At 38.4% G+C, this 21,007-nt stretch overlaps 1 protein-coding gene across 2 annotated transcripts in view; it reads right to left on the bottom strand.

The window, feature by feature from the left end:
• ICA1L (islet cell autoantigen 1 like) overlaps positions 1-15,340 on the bottom strand; it is a 66,272-nt gene extending 50,932 nt beyond the window's left edge. Inside the window, exons 1-2 of one of the 2 annotated variants that reach the window (XM_035007352.1) lie at positions 13,520-15,340; positions 2,112-2,263 (exon numbers count right to left, since the gene is read on the bottom strand). In XM_035007352.1, coding sequence (XP_034863243.1) covers positions 2,112-2,114 — 3 coding nt within the window. In that variant the 5' untranslated portion in view covers positions 2,115-2,263; positions 13,520-15,340. Of the gene's footprint in view, positions 1-2,111; positions 2,264-11,966; positions 12,801-13,519 lie in introns of those variants that run through there. The other variant, XM_035007353.1, reaches the window with a different exon arrangement.
• Between the last annotated feature and the right edge of the window lie 5,667 nt (positions 15,341-21,007).

Raw genomic sequence — 21,007 nt, 5'->3', positions numbered from 1 at the left:
ACAGAATCTTTAATTCTAAAGGAAGCAAAACAGACTGATGGTAATATGCAGACTGATGGAAGCACTAAAATCTTCCTGAGAAAAATAATCTGTAAAGACTTTTGACTAAATATAACATAATTGCTTGATGCAATTAAGAAAATACATTAGACAAGTTTGCTGTTTAATATTAATGTAGTACTCCTGATTACTCTGGCTCCCAATCTATAACTTTTCTTACAAACACAATCAGCATGTCCTCAAAGAATCAGAGTTTGTTAATGATTTCAACTAATGATATGAAACAGTCCAAAATGTCAACAAATTTTTTCTCTGCAGTGGGATAAAGGGTGATAATTTTCTGTAGTTTCCAAATTTACTAAAAGTAACATGTATAACTAGCTTTTGCATAACTATTATTATTTTGAAAAATGTTTACTTGATTATTAAGCCCATTTATATCTTTTTGGTTTTGTCTTTTTCATATTTCATTTATTATTATTATGCAGCACCAGCAAGCCCTTATCCAAAGGTGAGAGTCATTCGTTCATTCATTGTTAAAGTACACATTAAGTAGTTATACTTTTATATGTCAATTTTACTTATGAATTAGTAAATGTATAAAAGAAGTCTGAGAAGTTAAAAGTTATTACAAGAACCATGTATTAATATCACATGTACATTATTTACAAGGGAGCTCCTATTCCCCTCTTGCCAATAATCTCACACCTATTAATAACAGAAATAAGATTAGAATTCAGGTGTGCTAGGTCCACAAGTGAAATATTGAAGAAAAACAGAGATCTTAACAGCATGAGACAAGGAAATGTCATTCCAAAAATAGGCTGAAGAAGGAAAAGGTAGATTGGTGATAAGATTGTAGAGGTCTCTATATTTTATTTAATAGGTAATGTGGAGCCAATAAAGGTTTTTGAGCAACAGAAAGATTAAACAGACAGCTCATAACAATCTTTCCACATTCCAGACATAATCTAATAAGAATGAGGACCAAGGATTTGAAGGAAGAAGGCCCTGGCTGGCTCAGTCAGTAGGGCGTGTGACCCTTGATCTCAGGGTCGTGAGTTCAAGACCCATTTGGGTGTAGAGATTACTTAAATTTGTTTAATTAAAAAATAAAAAATAATAGTAAAACTAAAGGGGTGCCTGGCTGGCTCAGTCAGTGGAGCATGTGACTCTTGATCTCGGAGTCATGAGTTTGAGCCCCACATTGGATGTGGAGATTACTTAAAAAATACATTAAGGAAAAGGAAGTGAACTACAGAAGAAATTATATTTTTGAAAGAATGGCTGAAAACTATATTTCAAATCCTTTTAATTAAAGTATCAAACACTAAATTTTTACATTAAAAAGATATTAAAGCTAATCTCCTATGAAATTTAAGAATATTTCCAACTTCACTGCATACTTCAGGCGAGCACCTCTTCCAGTCCTCTGCTATGCCCAACCTTCCCAAGTGCGCAGCCTTTCATATTCTGAGGATCAAATGGGATAACATATGCAAAATTGCTTTGAAAAATATAAAGTTGTGGGGTGTCTGGCTGGCTCATTCGGTAGAGCATGCAACTCTTGATCTCAGGGTTGTGAGTTGAAGCCCCACATTAGGCACAGAGCTTACTTAAAAAAAGAATAAAGCTGAATGCAAGTATAAGACATTCTTTTAATTATTACATATGGCCTATAAATATATGTGATCTTAGCCAAAAGGCTGAGAAGTGATTACATATAGCCTATAAATAAACAAAACGATATAGGATGTAAATTTTTAAAACCTGAAACTCTTATTTAACTGACATAATTTTAAAACTCAACACTGAGAAATAACCTGGAAGTGGTTATTCAGATATTAAAAAACAAGGTGTTCTGTTAAAAATGCAGATTGACCTCATGCATATATCTGCTTTCCCTTCCCTAACCCACTAAAATAACAGTAAAAGTATAAAACAGAAATGTAAGCAATTAACTCATAAGTATAGGGAGAGTAAGTATAAAGACAAGAGCAGATGAGAGACTTCAGTACATATTTGGAGAGAAACTTGTCCGCTAAGCAACTAACAGAGGAATACTAATAAGCAATGAGTTAATTACCTTGCAGAATATCTGAAAGACTTACCATTTGGAAGTGGAAGAAGGATTCATTGAAGTCTGTATACAGCTGGCTGGACCCTGAGGCCCCTTTCTAATCTGTGTCACTCAATGGGAGTTGAAGAAATTGAACCCAGAGAGTTCTGGACTTGGGCAAGAAAACACAGCAGAAGACTTGGCCTAAAAACAAAATGATAAAGTGAAAGTCCACATACTAAACTGTTGAATGTCAAGCGCTTTTCCCATTCTTTGCTCACCAGTAGCAAAGCATTCTCTCTCTCTCTCTCTCTCACACACACACACACCTTTCCATTCCTCAGAAAAGACTGTAACATTCTTTTTTCTGGAAAGAATTAAAAGCTCCAGAGAAAAGGAATATATCATTTGGACATTATAGAAGGATGACTCTTTGCCTATTCACTGTAGAACAAAATTCGCTCACTCATACATACAAAGCTTCTGATTAGTTTTGTTATAGTCTTCCTCTTAAATATAAATGGAAACCCAAAGATCAACAGCTATGAGGAAAGTCTCCATCAAGAAAGACCTCTGACCTAAACCAACAAATAGAAAAAAGAAAATAGCTGAGGGAAATTAAGACAATATAGAAAGGAAACAAAACAAAACACAACCCTCTAACTAATACTCTCAAAGAGGAATAATAAAAGAATAAGAAAGGGGTCTCTGGGTGGCATGGTCGGTTGAGCATCTGACTCTTGGTTTTGGCTCAGGTCATAACCTCAGGGTTGTGAGATTGAGCCCCATGTCAGGCTCTGAGCTCAGCATGGAGTCTGCTTGAGATTCTCTCTCCCTCTGCCCCTCCCCCTGCTCACACACTCTCTCTCTCAAATAAATTAATCTTTAAAAAAAGAATAAGAAAGAACCCTTGAGGAAAAGATAGGATAGCTGAAATTTTTTAAACATTTAATAAAAATGTTGAAAAATAACTGAAGGACCTAAATTTCCATCCAAAAAGAGATTTTTACTCCAAAAATGCATCATTGTGAACTTTCAGGAAACTGGGTGTAAAAAGATCCTAGAAGCTTTAAGAGAAAAAGTAGATTATGTACAAAGTATTGGGAGTCAGGAAAAGAAATTTCTCAAAAGTAGCAATGCAATATAGAAGACCAAAATCCAACCCAGAAGAGCAAAGATGGAAAGGCTCAGGATGACAGCTGCATAGAACAAGTAGCTCAGGGGCACCTGGCTGGCTCAGCTAGGAGCATATTTAACTCTTGATCTTGGGGTTGTGAGTTTGAGCACCACGTTGGGTGTAGATATTAGTTAAAAATAAAATCTTTAGGGGCGCCTGGGTGGCTCAGTCATTAAGCATCTGCCTTTGGCTCAGGTGATGATCCCAGGATCCTGGGATCGAGGCCCACATCAGGCTCCCGGCTCGGTGGGAGGCCTGCTGCTCCCTCTCCCACTCCACCTGTTTGTGTTCCCTCTCTCGATGTCTCTCTCTCTGTTAAATAAATAAATAAAACCTTTAAAAAAATAAATAAAATCTTAAAAAAACAGAAAAAAAGGAACAAGCAGCCCAAATTTAAGCAGGAAGATGGACTCTGGAAAAGAGACCTCTAGGTGGGCTTCTGGGTGGCTCAGTTGGTTAAATGTCTGCCTTCTGTAAAATGTCTTATTTATTCACTTGAGAGAGAGAGCACAGAGGGAGAGGGAGAAGCAGACCCCCACTGAGCAGGGAGCCCAATGTAGGGCTTGATCCCAGGACCCTGGGATCATGACCCAAGCAGAAGGCAGCTGCTTAGCTGACTGAGCCACCCAGGAGCCCCATTATCTTTAAATTAGAGAACTCATAAGTGAAAAGACAAACTCACCATTTGAAAGATAAGGACAAAACAAGAAGAGGCAATTCACAAAAGAACTTCAAAGATCCAATGAATACACAAAGATGTTATTTAATCTCTTTTGTAACTCAAGAAGCACAAATGAAAGAAAAATATGTTTATCTGTTAGATGAGCAATGATTTTAAAGGTTAACAGCTTCTGGGAAAGAGGGGGAAATCCATGCACGTTTGCATAATTCCTTTCGCTGACCAAAACAGAACCAAAATTAGAGAAGGAAACCCCTGTGCAAATAGCCACATCTCACAGCACTGATGCCAACGAATAAGTCTCAGATACAATGAGGTATGCATCATCGTTAAAGAGGATGTCCAAATCTGCCATGCATCTCCTCTAATCTCAAACAGATTCAGTTTCGGCAAATTGAGTGGGTCCTGAAGAACAATTCCATAATCAATCACTAACTTGAAAACATGAGTCCTTAAAGGCATAGCAGTCAGACTTATGGAGGAAGCAGACAGCATTCTACTTGGTACATATCTCCCTATCACAGTCTGGCAAAGAAGACTTATAAAGAAAAGCTCATGATGTTTAAGGTGGGGGATATTTCTTCTAGTTTCCATGAGGACAGAGTTTCCATAAATCTTCCTAGCATCTTGCCCCTCTACCCCTTAAGTGAGAAACCTGACTGGCAAGTTCACCATGGTCCACATTTTTTGATTGGGCAGAGCTAATTTACCGAAAGTCTTAGGTAAGTATGTCTATTACAAAGACCCAAAGTTTCCCTTGGTTGGGTTATTCCAGGCCTGGGCTGGGGAACAGACATATTAGAAGACCACCCATACCATAAATATCTTCCAACAGCTCTCTCAACAGTAAAGCTGATATTTTATCTCCATCTGCCTAAGCTCCTTTGACCACATCTGAAATGGTTCCAATCTCAGGAGAGAACAAAAGAGCCAAGAGGTATCATGCACTTGGCTCCCTAAAACTTACAGTTGCCATGACATTTTTTATTTTCCTTGCCAGGAGCCAAAGCATGGCTGTAGAGAAACAGAAAGAGTAAGCTAGTGGTCAACCCTGCATAGCAGACTGAAGTAGATCAATCAGAGATATGTCAGCATTGATCTGCCTCCAGAATGAATGTTTACCATATGCTGTGGGAACCTGCTTAGAGAGAGCATATGACAACTGTGTCACCAAGCAGCCAGTTTAAAGAAGAGAGATCACATCAATGTGTTCAGTCTCTTGTCTCAGCCTCTAGGCAGCTATTCCAATGGCTTATGCCATTCTTGGGTAAAGAGCAGGCCAGAACACAACTTTTCAACAATAAATATAACATAAAAAAATAGGACTGCAAAAAAGGAGGAGGGATCATAATGTGGAAGAGAGAAAATAACCCACACATTTGGAGAACTGCTTCATAAAATAGAATTTTAAAGAAAAACTGCTTTGCATCAAATAAATAGAACATAACTCCATAAAACAGATTTTTAAAAAGAACTGAAAGAAACAAAAGATAAAAAGAAAAAGAGAGAAAAAATACCACAGTACTTGAAATCATGTTAGAAACAACTCCAAGTAGAGAAGATACTTCAGAAAACCAAGTTAATAATATGGATGACAAGCCAGGGAAAATCATTCAGAATGAACATGACAAAGGTGGTTAAGAGTCTAACAAAGTAGTCAGAACAAAGATAGATTTGTAAGATAAACAACTGAAATCTAACATAAGTAATATTCTTAGACAAACAATATGGAACAGCCAAAATATTCAAGGATTTAGAGGTGAAAAACTGAAAGGTCTTGTCATGTATCAGGAAAAATTAACAGGAAATGATCAAAATTTAAGATATATTATGGAGTGTTGCCAAATATTAAGGATAAAAAAAAGATGCTTTTAGCATCTAGAAGAAACAGGGCCACCTACAAATTAAATAATTTATGCTGGCCTCAGACATCTCCTCAGCAACATTAGACAATGGATACAAGTGATTTCTGTGTACAATGTGAAGTGAAAAAGAATATGACATGGGGGCTCCTGGGGGCTCAATCAGTTAAGCGTATGCCTTCAGCTCAGGTCATTATCCCAGGGTCCTGGGATGGAGCCCCATGTCGGGCTCCCTGCTCAGTGGGGAGCCTGCTACTCCCTCTCCTTCTGCTGCTTCCCCTGCTTGTGATCTCTTACTCTCTCTGTTAAATACCTAAAATATTAAAAAAAAAAAAAAAAAAAAAACGAATATGACATGTAATTTTCTACTTAGTGAAATATAATTTTAATGGATATTTAAAATTCCATTTAATGGATGTATTATAATTTACTAAAATGGTCTACTATTGATGGATATTTAGATGGTTTCTGGAATATTATTACACCATGCTGAATAAAAAATAAGAATAAACATATGTGTATTATTTAAAATACATGCAAGTTTATCTATAAGATAAAATCCTGCAAGTATATTGGCTGAATCAAAGGGTATATACATTTAACATTTTTCATTTTCCTAAATTGTCCTCCATAAAGATTATACTGATTTTTATGCCCACCAGTAATGGAGGAAAGTGCTTGTTCACTGCAACTCAGCACACTGTTATTAAATTTCTGATCTTCCTCAACCTTATAGATAAAAATTATTTTACGGTAACCTAATAATTTGGAATTATCTTACCATATTTTTAAAAAGATTTATTTATTTATTTGAGAGAGAGCACGCACATGAGCGGGGGCAGAGCCAGAGAGAGAAGGAGAGAGAAAATCCTTAAGCCCTGACTCCCCAGTGAGTGCAGAGCCTGACATGGGGCTGCAACTCACAACTCCAAGATCATGACCTGAGCCACAACCAAGAATCGGACGCTTAACTGACTGAGCCACCTGGGCACCCCATCTTACCATATTTCATCCACTGAAGACACCATCATTTGAAAGGTACACCATTATTTTATATACCTCTATTTAAGAAAAAGATCTATAAAGTAAACTGTTTCAAATCATTAATTTCCAAATACATAAAAAATTCAGATTTCAGAAATAATTTCAGAGATGTGAAAATATGAACAGGTGCTTCTTAGAATCAATGAGATATGATATATAAGAAAGGCTGAGTATCTGGAAAGGTCTTTTAAATATGCAAGGATCAGGAATACAGCACATACAAATGCCTCCCAGAACAAATAAGCAAAACAACTAAATTATTTGAAGCTACAATCCATACAACTAAAATGTATTTTTTTAAAGTTCTTTTTTAAGATTTTATTTATTTATTTGAGAGAAAGAGAGAGAGAGAGCACAAGTGGCGGAGAGGCAGGTAGAGAGGGAAAAGCAGACCCCACTGAGCAGGGAGCCTGACATGAGGCTCGATCCCAGGACCTGAGCTGAAGGCAGATGCTTAACCAACTGAGCCATGCAGAAGCCCCTAAAATGTCTTTAAAAATGAAGAATTTATGGGATGCCTGGGTGGCTCAATCCGTTAAGCCACTGACTCTTGATTTGGGCTCAGGTCATGATCTCAGGGCTGTGGGATGGAGCCCTGTGTCCAGCTCCACTCATCATGGAGTCTCTCTGCCCCTCCCCCTGCTGGTGCTCTCTCTCTCCCAAATAAATAAAATTAAATCTTTAAAAAAAAAAAAAACACTACTAAATCAGACAAAAGACTTCAAAAAGATAGGGCTTGTTCTCGGATAGGAAGACTCAATAAAACAAAGAGTTCATTTTTCTCTAGATTAATCTATGCATTCAATGTAATCTAAATCATTACCAAGAGGTTGTCTGCAATTCTTTTTAAAAGACAAATGGAGTCTAAAATTCACTGGGAAGGGACGCCTGGGTGGCTCAGTCAGTTGGGCGTCTGCTTTCGGCTCAGGTCATGATCCCGGGGTCCTGGGATCGAGTCCCGCATCGGGCTCCCTGCTCCACGGGGGGCCTGCTTCTCGCTCTGCCTCTGTCTCTCTGCCTCTCATGAATAAATAAATAAAATCTTTAAAAAAACAATTAAAAAAATTAAAAAAAATAAAATTCACTGGGAAAACAACTGTAAGAATACCAGAAAAAAAAATCTGGAAAATAAGAATAATAAAAATCTTTTTAAGCAGTATTAATTCAGTCAGCATTATACTGGTCTTCCATATGCACTTCAGAAAGTTGCAAGAGAACATTAATTCCATCCTAACAATGAGAATAAGCTAGATAACCTACAAAATTTAGTGTTTTTTTAAAGCCCATCAGAGGGCCGAGGATGCAGGAAAGCTAATGATCTAAAATCCAGAAAAGGACTAGCCTTACCTAGGACTGCAGAGACCCCTGGCTGCTTTCATTTTTTTTTTTTTTTTAAGATTTTATTTATTTATTTGACATAGAGAGAGCGAACAAGCAGTGGGAGCGGCAGGCAGGAGAGGGAAAAGCAGGCTCCCCACTGAGCAGAGAGCCTGACATGGGGCTCAATCCCAGGACCCTGATATCATGACCTGAGCCAAAGGCAGATGCTTAACGACTGAGCCACCCAGGCGCCCCCCTGGCTGCTTTCATCTTTGGCAGAGCACCAGGAGGAAGAGGCAGCTGCTTCACAAAATAATGGAAGGCAAAAGATAAGCAAACTGTATCTTTAAGTCCTGAAATAAAAGTTGGCCAACAATTCTATATCCGATAAAAATATCCTTCAAAAATGAAAGCAAAATAAAATTTCATACAAATAAAGATGAAAGAATTTGTGCCACATTGACCTGCACTACAAACAAATCTAAATATTCTTTAGGGTAAAGGAAAATAACACATAGAATCTCAGTTCTACAGGATGCAAGAGAGAAATCAAAAAGGGTAAATAGGATTTCTCTTTCTGCTACTTCATTATTGATGTACAGAAATGCAAAAGACTTCTGTGCATTGATTTTTATATCCTACGACTTTGCTGAATTCCTGTATCAATTCTAGCAATTTTCTGGTGGAGTCTTTCAGCTTTTCTACATAGATGTCATCTACAAAGAATGAAAATTTGACTTCTTCCTTGCTGATCTGGGTATCTTTTATTTCCTTTTGTTGTCTGATTGCTGAGGCTAGGACTTTCAGTACTGTTATTAACAACAGTGGTGAGAGTGAACATTTCAGTCTTGTTCCTGACCTTAGGGGAAAAGCTCTCAGTTTTTCCCCATTGAGGATGATATTAGCTGTGGGTCTTTCATATAAGGCCTTTATGATGTTGAGTTATGTTCTTTCTATCCCTACTTTCTTGAGGACTTTTTAAAAAGATTTTATTTATTTATTTGAGAAAGAGTGACAGAGATATGAGAAAGAGCACGAGCAGGGGTGAGGAGGAGAGGGAGAAACAGGCTCCCCACCTAGCAGGGAGTGGGATGTGGGGCTCAGGACCCTGGGATCATGACCTTAAGCCCAAGTCAGACATTTAACCGACTGAGCCACCCAGGTGCCCCCTCCCCCTTTTTAAAGATTTTATTTATTTGAGAGAGACAGATATCGATAGAGAACACGAGCAGGGAGAAGAGGGAGAAGCATTTTCTTGAGGATTTTTTATCAAGAAAGGATGGTATTTTGTCAAATGTTTTTCTTCATCTATTGAGAGGATCATATGATTCTTATCCTTTCTTTTATTAATGTGGTGTTTCACACTGATTGATTTGTGGATATTGAAACACCCCTGCAGCCCAGGAATAAATCCTACTTAGTCAGGTTGAAAAGATGTGCTATATATACACAACAGAATATTACTCAGCCATCAAAAAGAATGAAATCTTGCCATCTGCAGTGACGTGGATGGAAACTAGAGTATATTATGCTAAGTGAAATAAGTCAGTCAGAGAAAGACAAATACCATATGATTTCACTCCTATGTGGAATTTAAGAAACAAAACAGATGAGCATAGGGGAAGGAAAGGAAAAATAAAATAAGATAAAAACAGAGAGGGAGGCAAACCATAAGAGACTCTTAAATATAGGGAAAAAACTGAGGGCTGCTGGAGGGGAGATGGGTGGAGGGATGGGGTGATTGGGTGATGGGCATTAAGGAGGGCACTTGATGTAATAATGAGCACTGGGTATTATATGCAACTGATGAATCATGAAATTCTATCCCTGAAACTAATACTACACTATATGTGAACTAACTTGAATTTAAATAAAATCTTGAAAAAACAAAAAGGGTATATATGTTGATAAATACACAGGAATTTTTAAACATTTTAAACATTACATATACACATGCATCTTTAAATTTCACTAAAAGATTGATTCTTTAAATTAAAAGTAATAAAAATATAGAGCACATGTAGAAGTAAAATATATAGACTATATAATAAGCAGATATATAGAAGTAAAATAAGAGCACAAAAGGTGAGAAGATGGTATTGCAAGTATAAAGGGTAATATTCTTACGCTGTTCATGAAGTACTAGAATATGTTTGAAAATCAGCCATGATAAATTCAAGACACATATGTAATCAATCTCTAATACCACCAATAAAAAAATAACACGAAGGGACAAAACTAAAAAGATAGGTGAAAAAATGTTTTTCTAAAAACTCAATTCACCCAAAAAGAAGGCAGGGCAAGAGGACCAAAGAGTAAATGAAAAAATGGAAAAAGAACACCAATATGCTTAATCCAAACACAGAAAAAAGTTATAAAACTATAAATGGACTATATACCACTATTAAAACACGGAGATTGTTGTGAGACTGGATAAACAACTTCAGCCCAATGTATGTAGTCTATAAGAAACACATTTTAAACATAAACACACAGATGAGTTAAAAGGAAAAAGCAAGGGGCAAACATCAAGCTTATATTAATGTCAGAACAGGCTTCCATGTAAAAAGTATTTTCAGGGATAGAATGGGCATCTCATAATGATAAAAGGGTCAATTTGGCAAAAAAGACAAAGGTATCTTAAAAGTGTATCTGATTAATAACACTACCAAATAGAAGGAAAAAACCTGACAGAGCTGAAAGGAGAAATAGACAAATCTACAATAATAGAGACTTGAGACTTAGCACTCCTCCCAGAGTAACTGACAGAATAAGGAGACATTAAAAATGTGAAGATAAAAGGCTTGAGCAACACTCTCAACCAGCTTCCCTAACTGACATTTAGACTACTCTACCCACCACCAGTAGAATACACATTTTTCCCAGCGGGTAAATGGAACATTGACCAAGAAAGACCATAGGTTAGGCAAGAAAAAAAAAAAAAACAAAAAAAACCAACTCAATAAATTTAAAGGTATTGAAATAATACGTATTTTCTGACCACAACATCGCTAATTTAGGAATCAACAGCAATGATCTACCTAAAAAATTCTAAAATATTTGGAAATAAAATAACACACCTAAATAAATAATGGATCAAAGAAATCACAAAGATTTTAAAATATCTTTAAATGATAATGAAAACATTCCAAATTTGTGGGATCTAGCTAAGCATGCTTAGAGGAAAACTTACAGCTTTAAATGCTTATATAAAAGGAAAAGAAGATAGAAAATCAATTATTTATGTTTCCAACTTAACAAGTTAGAAAAAGAGGAGCAAATTAAACCCAAATTAAAAGAAACAAAATTAGAGTAGAAATCTGAAACAGAAAACAGACATATAGAGAAAATCAACAAAGTCAAAAATTTTAAATATAGGACGTAGCACACATGAAATCAAAGTCAGACAGTGTAAACAAAACAATTTCTATCATGTTTTATATCTGATAAATTTTGATATTTGGTACTAGTTCAGTCACTGGTATAAATTTTATTAATTGCTTCATGATAAATATTTCTAATAAAAATGTGGTTTCCTAGTTTTTCCACCAGCCTCATGTTGGCACCAGTCTCATGTTTGCAGCTTTCCCACTTTGGACTGGCTGAGCTCTGAACACTCATTTAACTCTGAAATTATAATGATTTGTCTGGCAATTATAATCACTTATAATTAGAGCAATGTCTTGCACGTAGTTATTTCAATGGCTAGATGCACAATCATTCTGCACTATTAAATACAGAAATTTCAAAGAATATTGGTAATGCTGGGCACAGATAAATATAAAACGATTAAAATTTTTCATCATATAAAAAGTATATACATACCATTAGTTGTTTATTTGGCCAATACATGTGTAATTAACTCCTACTAAAGGATGAGGCACCTGTGGCTACTCCATAAATATTGATGTTAAGATGATGAAAGTAATATCGCCTTACAGTAAGTTGCCTAAGTCTAAACCAAATAAATCAATACATAAATGCTTAGAGAAAATCCAAAACCATGGATAAACGTGATCTTCCCAATAAGCTATTTTACAGTGACCCATAGTTTATAAGAGGGTTTGGGCTCTGCGCATTAACAACATCTATTACATGAAAAATAATCCCACCCCCTCTACTGGCAAACCCACAGTATCGCGGGTTGGTTGCCAGGTCGGATTTTTTTCCCCCTCTCCATCTTTCTCAGAGCATCAGGTATCTGACCATTGACATCATCTGGGCACCCGACCAGGTGATCCGCGTTTCCACGAGCCGGATCGGTGCACGGGGCTGGGTTCATGGCCTCAGGCCGCAGGATTTGTGCGCGGAAGCCCTCGGGAGCTCGGCCATTCCGCAGCTCGCCTCAAACCGCACATTTACTTATGTTTTGTTTTTAGCAAACGCTTGCCACTTCGTTTCTAAAGAAGGCATTTCCATTACTAAATAATGACATAAAAATAAGCACAACAGAAAAAAGGAGGTCAGCAGGGAAAGCACCTAAGCGCTGGGAACATCTGCTTCTATTGGAAGCGAGCTCCACCTTCGAAAGAAATCACCCAAACAAGCCTCAGGCTACTGCGCACGTTCGCTAGCGGGGCCGGCGTGAAGGGAAGCTCCTTTGGTTAGGAGAGGACCCAGCCTCCCTAAAAACCACTCCTGGCCCGTTCTGCCCCGGGGAGCTCCGACCCGGACCTCGTCCGGCGGGAGGCCGCAGGGAGCGGCCAGGCCCTGAGAGACCGCGTGCGCGCGTGGCGTGCGCCTCCCGCCGCGCCTCCACCTCAGGGCGTCGCCACGGGAACCAAGGGTTTGGCCTCCGGCCGGGAGGCCGGGGCAGGGCGCGGCCCGACCGCCGCCCGGAGGGAGGGGGGCCGCGGGAGGCCGCAGACTCTCACCGCGACGCTGAAGCCGCGACGCACCGGTCCTCCGCCACCTCGGGTCGCGCCTGGCTGCGCGGAGGTCCGTCCCGGCACCCGTTCCTGCCGCCGCCGCCCGCGAGCCCCGAGACGCCGCGGGCCACTCCCGCAGCCCGTGCCCCTCCGCACCCGTGCGTGGAGGTGTTGGGCTCCGGCTGCGGGAGGCGGGAGATTTAAGCCCGGCGGCCTGGCGCGCGCGGAAGCCGCGCTGCCCTCGGCGTCTCGGTCTGGCGTCCGCGTTCTCGCCCTTTCGGGCTCTAGCCTAACCCCACCGAGGCCCGGCGCTCGGTCCGTTTCCTGATGAACTCCGGGGCCCATTCTGTTCTTCCTTTACCAAATGCCAGGTTATTAAACACGAAAACGGTCAGCACATCAGAATTAAGGAACTGCGTGTGAGACCCCTGAGGCATTCTCGGGTTCCTTTTCTAAGCCCAGCGCCCTCGGGCCGGGTCCCTCCCTGCCTCCTCCGAGCCCGCACCGCACCTGCCAGGCCTTCCGGTGTCACCTCTACCAGGCTAGGAGCTTCTGAGCCTCAGTCACTCCTGAATCCTGGGGCGCGTCTCAGGACCAGTGCCCGCACGCGGTAACTGTACACGTGCTATATTTAACTCTTACCGTAAGGGTTTAAAGAGGATTAGGTTAACAGCTGTTAATAACTGACCTCAAATGCACATATACATAACCATAATTTGTGTTCATAAATGAGTCTTCAAGAGTAAAAGGCAAAATTTGAGCCTAAAAACTAAAGAAAAAAATGGAAATAAGACAACAGTAAATTGTTCCTGGTGGAAGATAATTTAAATTCAAAGAACTTTCTTTTTAAAGGTGATTCAAAATATCCTATCACTTTACTAAAGCTTTACAGAATATTAATTACAACTGTGACACAGCCTAGTAAGGAAAAAAGCTTACACTCCAGGTAATAACTAAGTCTGTAAGATCGTGAAAGATGGAGTGAGATTCTAGAATATGATTACAAAGTACTTACCTTAAAAACCTGAAAGTAGTCTTAGAATAGAAAAAGGAATAGGCTATTTATACTAGAGTTAATATGGACTGAAAATAGTGAGAGGTCTTTAGGCCGGGGATTCTTACCCTGAAATATATGGTGTTTCAAAGAAAGGGTGAATACCTAAAATAATATGCAAAATTTTGGCATGGGTCTTCTAAAAATATTTTCTGGAAATGTAACCAAACCCAAGTTCCACTGTCCAAAGCACAGCAAAGCCAATCACTGAGACATCATGTATGAAAGAGAAGGGTTTATTCTAGAGGCAGCCAAAGAAAGATAATAGGGCAAGCTTCAAATCTGCCACTTAGAAGGGGGAGAGAAGTTTTTTTATAACCACAGGGGTTGGGATTACATATATATTGATGAAAAGGATGGTGAAAACTTGTGGTTATTCATGAGGAAAGATGGAGCATGTTTATTGAGCAAACGTAACATACATCCCATACTCACTTGTGTGGAGACTTAAAATGAGGCAAAATTCAGCCCCTGCTGTCAGGCATCTTAGGACAAGGAAAGGGACTATGGGTTTTCTCCAAGAGAGCCCAGATAAACGGAAGGGGGTTTTGGGCTCATTATCTAGGGTAAGAAAGACAGGGCCTTGATGTTCATAGGCTGGAACCTTATCACTGACTTCTAGCCCAGGTCTCCCTAGTGGATTTGTAAACACACAATAGCTGATTAGGGTCTCTGAAAAATAAGCTTTAGATTTCTTAATTTCAACCTCAATCCTATAGGAGACAACCTCAAAGAGTCCACAGCTTTCCTCAGATTCAAGTCCAGATCCTTAGAAGGGTAAGAATTAGCATTTGGCAATAAGGATGACTTCTGTACTTCCTCAGATCTTTCCTCACTCATGATAGGTTTGGCATCCCTCCTAAGGACATACTTCTACTCAACAAATGTAATTATTTTTCTGCCTGCCTTCCTCACTGGATGCTGAGCTCCTCCAAAGTAAACATTTATTCATTTCAGTAGCTTTATCTCTTGAACACAGTGCCTAATACATATTGCATTCTGAATGAGTTTATTCTATCAATAAGTGAACAGAAGCAAAGACAGCTCATTGACAACTGAAGGATACTGTATAAAATATCTAAAAAGAACTGAACACCTTTCTTCCCAAAGAATAAATGATTCTAATATAGTAAGAAAATGACTTTCAGAATGTTACCATGCACACGTTAAGTTTCTTGGGGTATTTTAGAAAATGCTTCTTCCAACAGGATGAAGTTTTGTTTTTTTTTTCAAAGATTTTATTTGTCCATTTGACAGAACACAAGCAGGGTGAGCTGCAGAGGGAGAGAGAGAGAAGCAGGCTCCCTAGTGAGCAGGGAGCCCGATGAGGGGCTCCATGTGGGGCTTGATCCCAGGACCATGGGATCACGACGCAAGCCAAAGGCAGAGGCCCAATCGACTGAGCCACCCAGGTGCCCCCCAACAGGATGAAGTTTAACTCAAGAGGATATTAAACATCAGCTCAATCTGAAGCAGAGAAAGGTCCTCCAAGAAATATACCAGAAAGTCGGAGTGACTGTGCGCAAGGCCTGTTGGTTTTGTTTACTTAACTGGGGAAAATTACTGGAGATACACAATGTCTCCAAGCCACCATATAATGTAGCATTTATACATAACCACATTTCCTTCACAGGTGACTAACAAAGGTGGGCAAATGGTGGCAAGGTATAAAAATTGTTTCAGCAAACAAGGTCGAGCTACTGACACTCCTGGGCAGGAATCAGGTTTTCTTAATCAGGTATTTGATATATGTTTGTAGAATGAATCAATGACCTTGTTAGCTGTTGGATTGATAAGAAAATACCTCAATGCCTGTACTAGTCCCTTAACAGATAAATGAGGCACCCAGAGTAGTTAAAATGTCGTGTTTCATAAATAAGCTTTTTTTAGGAAACAAGAATTTAACACTATTAAAATGCTTTTATATGGGAGGATATAATTTCATCTAGAAGTGCAAATATTTATAGAAGTGTTATTTAATTTTCTATCAACAGGTTTATCCTAATATAAAGTGTTTTCCTCCACTGTAGGCTTCTACAAGTGAACTAGAAAAGACAATTAGATGACTTGGAATGTGGGGCTCCACAAATCTGAGACCCAAAGCAATAAACAGCAATGATCTTTTGTACTATCAAGCAAACCTCTTGTTAATCTAAATAAAACTTCAATTGATATTAAAAAACATACTAAGAATTCTACACTTTTTGTTATTTTACTTTTTTTTTTTTTTTAAGATTTTATTTATTTATTTCACAGAGAGAGACAGCGAGAGCAGGAACACAAGCAGGGGGAGCGGGAGAGGGAGAAGCAGGCTTCCCACCGAGCAGGGAGCCCGATGTGGAACTCGATCCCAGGACACTGGGATCATGACCTGAGCCGAAGGCAGACGCTTAACGACTGAGCCACCCAGGCACCCCTTGTGTTAGTTTACTCTTATTAAAGATTAGGGATCTACTGAACCTGATGTCATGGAAATAGCTCCATTTCTTCAAGGTGTTCCACTTTCCTTGTAATCTCTTTGATCTTATCAAGAAAGTCAGAAGTAACAGGTCAGTGGCAGTTAGTAAGGATATGGAGAGCTATCTTCCCAGATGCCTACACTAGTACTTACATATGGCAAGCCAAACATGCTCTCTACCATACTGCATTTTTGTTGATTCTAGTAAGGCTAGAATTAGAGACAGTATTATTAGGATGATTCTTTTAAAATGAAATGTTATAGACCTATAAAAAAAATATTTCCTCCCCCTGAAACCACTGAACTGAATTTGGTATTAATAATTCCCCAGCATTTGTCTGTACTTCTACTATCCATACAGATTATTTGACAGATTGTACCTAACAAGATCATTTCTCTGTATCTCTAATTACTGACGAATGTATCCTATCTCTATCATTAATTGGCTGTACACCTTCACACAAGGTATTTAAGCTGTCTGGGTTGTGGTTTCCTTTAATAACATGAATAATGTGATAATTCAAATGATATGAATGAGTAACAGGATAATTTCTAAAGTTACCTTTTGCTCATATACAATTCCTATATGAAAAGAAATGGGTCTTTAAAAAAGAAGACTGTATATTATTATGCTAATACACTTAGTAATATACTAAAATTGAAATTAATTTTAAGGCAAAAACATGCAAAGCTGAACATAACATTATGGTCATTTGTTAACAATGAATGCCACTTAAATTTATATACAACCTTTCTTTTATGTAGGTAAAGACATCTTCAAACTTACTCTTCACATTTATAAAAATATCATTCTTATGAATGACTTAAGAATTGGCAGAATATATATGTAGTAAAGAGCTGGAGCTCTAGACTCAGATACATTCAAATTCAAATCCTGACCCTGCTATTTACTGGCTACATGAAATCTAGTCAAATAACTTGACTCTTCTAACACATATATTCCTCCTTTAAAATAAAGGTCATTAGGCATCTGCCTTGGGCTCAGGGTCACGATCCCAGGGTCTTGGGATTGAGCCCCACATCAGGCTCTCTGCTCCGCGGGAAGCCTGCTTCTCCCTCTCCCACTCTCCCTGCTTGTGTTCCCTCTCTCGCTGTGTCTCTGTCAAATAAATAAATAAAATCTTTAAAAAATAAGTAAATAATAAAATAAAGATCACTTAGTCATTTTAATGTCAGGATTGCTATGGCAGCATACAGGTGGATTTGGGTGGATTTTTTTTTTCTTTTTTGCCATTTTAGTAAACACTGCCAGAAAATAATTTACTTTAGGGAGCCTGGGTTGCTCAGTCGTTGGGCGTCTGCCTTCGGCTCAGGTCATGATCCCAGGGTCCTGGGATCGAGCCCCGGGTCGGGCTCCCTGCTCCGCAGGAAGCCTGCTTCTCCCTCTCCCACTCCCCCTGCTTGTTCCCTCTCTCGCTGTATTTCTGTCAAATAAATAAATAAAATCTTAAAAAAAAATAATCTACTTCTTCAGATCTGTGAATATCAGTGGATATTGTAACAAAGATAGCCTATCTAACCCTATGAACTCCCCCCAAAATTCAAAGTTACATTAAAGACATTATCTAGTTTAAAATCAGAACCACAAGAAACTGGGACTCCTGGGTGGCTCAGTTGGTTAAGTGTCTACCTTCGGCTCAGGTTGTATCACGGACCTACATCGACCTGCTCAGTGGGGAGCCTGCTTCACCCTCTGCCTGCCACTCTCCCTGCTTGTGCTCTCTCTCTCTGACAAATAAATAAAATCTTAAAAAAACCCACAAGAAACAGCAAGTGTTGGCGAGGATGCGGAGATAAAGGAACCCTCTTGCACTGTTGGTGGGAATGCAAACTTGTGCAGTCACTGTGGAAAATGGTATGGAGGTCCCTCAAAAAGTTAAAAATAGAACTACCCTAAAATTCAGTAATTGCACTACTGGCATTTACCCCTAAAATACAAAAACCCTAATTCAAAGGGATACATGCAACCCCTATGTTTGTTGCAGCATTATTTACAATATCCAAACTATGGAAACAGCCCAAGTGTCCATCAATAGATGAATGGATAAAGAAGATATGGTGTATATATATATATATATATACACAATGGAATATTATTCGGCCATAAAAAATGAAATTTTGCCATTTGCAATGACATGGATGGAACTAGAGAATAATGCTTAGTGAAGTAAGTCAGAGAAAGACAAACACCATATGATTTCACTCATGTGGAATTTAAGAAACAAAACAAAGCAAAAAGACAAACCAAGAAACAGCCTCTTAACTAGACAGAACAAACTGATGGTTACCAGAGGGGAGGTGGATGGGGGGAATGAGTGAAATAGGTGATGGGGATTAAGGGGTGCACTTGCTGTGATGAGCACTGGGTGATGTATGGAATTGCTGAATCACTATATTGTATAACTGAAACTAATATCACACATTATGTTAACTCTATCAGCATTAAAATGAAAATCTTAAAGAAAAGAGGTAAATTTAGCTTATATAACAAAATACTAATTAACATAGTGGTTTTTTTTTTTTTACAGCTCACACCCCCATCCTCTACCTCTTATTAGTATGTTTGATACTAGAAGTCTATGATAGTCTAAAACTCTCAATATTAAAGTAAATAAAAATTCCTTTTATTAGCAAAATTTGGATTTCACTTGCCTTTTTAAACCTGATTCCAATTAGTGACTTTTTAAATAGAAGCAATAATTGAATATTGCTTACATATGCAGAGTCTCAAATGTCATTTTTTTCCTTTTAGAAGTTACAGTAGTATAAAGATTATTTCTCCTTATATTTGCTTTATATAAGCAAATGACTTTCCAAGATAGAATACAGAAGAATTTTTGTGAAAAGATTTCAATGTTATTATCAGAAATTCCCAGATAGTATTTGGTTTGCTGGGTTGTTTGTTCAATTATGCAATTATGTGCATTTTATATCAATTTAAACTTTCATTTGTTCTTTTCCCCAATAATGCTAGGAAGCATTTTGATATATTATTATGCATCGATGACAGAAGTCCCAAAATGGCCAATCGAAATTCAAAGGACAAAGCAAATACCAGTCATCTATTCATAGAAAATCTATTATGTTTTTCTGCATTCTATGCAGAATTAAAAATCTTACGTAACTCAAGTTTCTACCTAATAATCTCTAGGTAATTGTCACAGCCAGGTTTTGTTTTCATGGTTTCCAATATAAAAAGATCATCATGTCTTAGATAAGACCCGGAGGCAGCTTTATCTAAGAGGAAAACAAAACTGAGCTACTTAGCGTATGAAGAAATATGCTTTCTTCCTTCCTCATGGTATTTCTGAACTATCATTTCTGCCAGAGATAACAGCTCCACCTTTCCCAACCTGTATCTGTCCAGATCTGGCTAAAGTATCACTCTACTACAATGCTTTTCTTGACATCCAACTTGCTTCCCACAAAGCTAATTGGTTCCTTCTCTATGCCACCTTTCTACCTTACATTTACATCTTTTATGCATTTAAGTCACTGTTATAACTAATTCTTAAATGAGTGTTTCTATGCAAGCTTATCTTTTTGGAGGTAGTGTCCATGTCATACATTTTTCTGCGTTTTTTCCCCTTTCCCTCCATCTCCAAAGAGACGCTGGTACATGGTAGAAGTTCAGCCTTTGTTCTTGAACTAACAATTAGGTATACTTTGAGTCTAATTTTTAATATTAGCAAGATTATCGTTAAACAGTAAGAAAGGAATTTCTTAAAACTGTGTTCGATGAGGTAAAAGCAAGTATCAACATGGTTAGGAACGTCGTAATTTGTGTCTTCTAGGCTTTGGTTGGCCTCTCATATTTTTCCTGTTTGAGGAGTAATCTAACCACCTGAGTTACACAAGGAGAGAAATTTGGCAGAGATTGATCCCAGAAACTTGATCACTAATGTTACACCCATCCCAAGGGAGAATGCCTGAAGCATGAATGTATCCTCCTTGGAACCAGGGTTGAGAATAAGTGAGGGACCAATACTTGATGCTACTTCCTTCTTTGTCCACTACATCTAATAAATAAGCCTCTTTACCTTTGCTTCAACTACCTAGTGTATGCATACTACAACTGAGCCCAGACTGGGTGAGTTAAGAAAAACATTTAGATAACTCTGACAAAGGCTCATTCAGAGAACATTTAAAACAAGAAATTCTTCTTTGTCCTATAAAAGTTAGACTTCCAGACACTACAGATATGATGAAATTTATACCAGTCTACACTAAATGATAAAAAGAGACTGGTATATTTTCTAGCTAACTTGAAATTCACTTTTTTTTAAAAGATTTTATTTATTGGAAAGAGACCAAGAGAGGGAAAGCACCAAGGGAGAGGGAGCAGACTCTGCTGAGCAGAGAGCCAGATGCGAGGCTTTATCCCAGGACCCCTAGATCATGACCTGACACTTAACTGACTGAGCTATCCAGGCACCCCTGGTTTTTTGGCATTAAAATACACTTT

Source organism: Mirounga leonina, unplaced genomic scaffold, assembly GCF_011800145.1.
Source record: "Mirounga leonina isolate KUSES-001 unplaced genomic scaffold, KU_Mleo_1.0 Mir_151, whole genome shotgun sequence".
NCBI classification, from domain to species: domain Eukaryota; kingdom Metazoa; phylum Chordata; class Mammalia; order Carnivora; family Phocidae; genus Mirounga; species Mirounga leonina.
The sequence above is the reverse complement of the archived record's forward strand: the minus strand, read 5'-3'. Positions and strand labels throughout refer to the sequence as shown.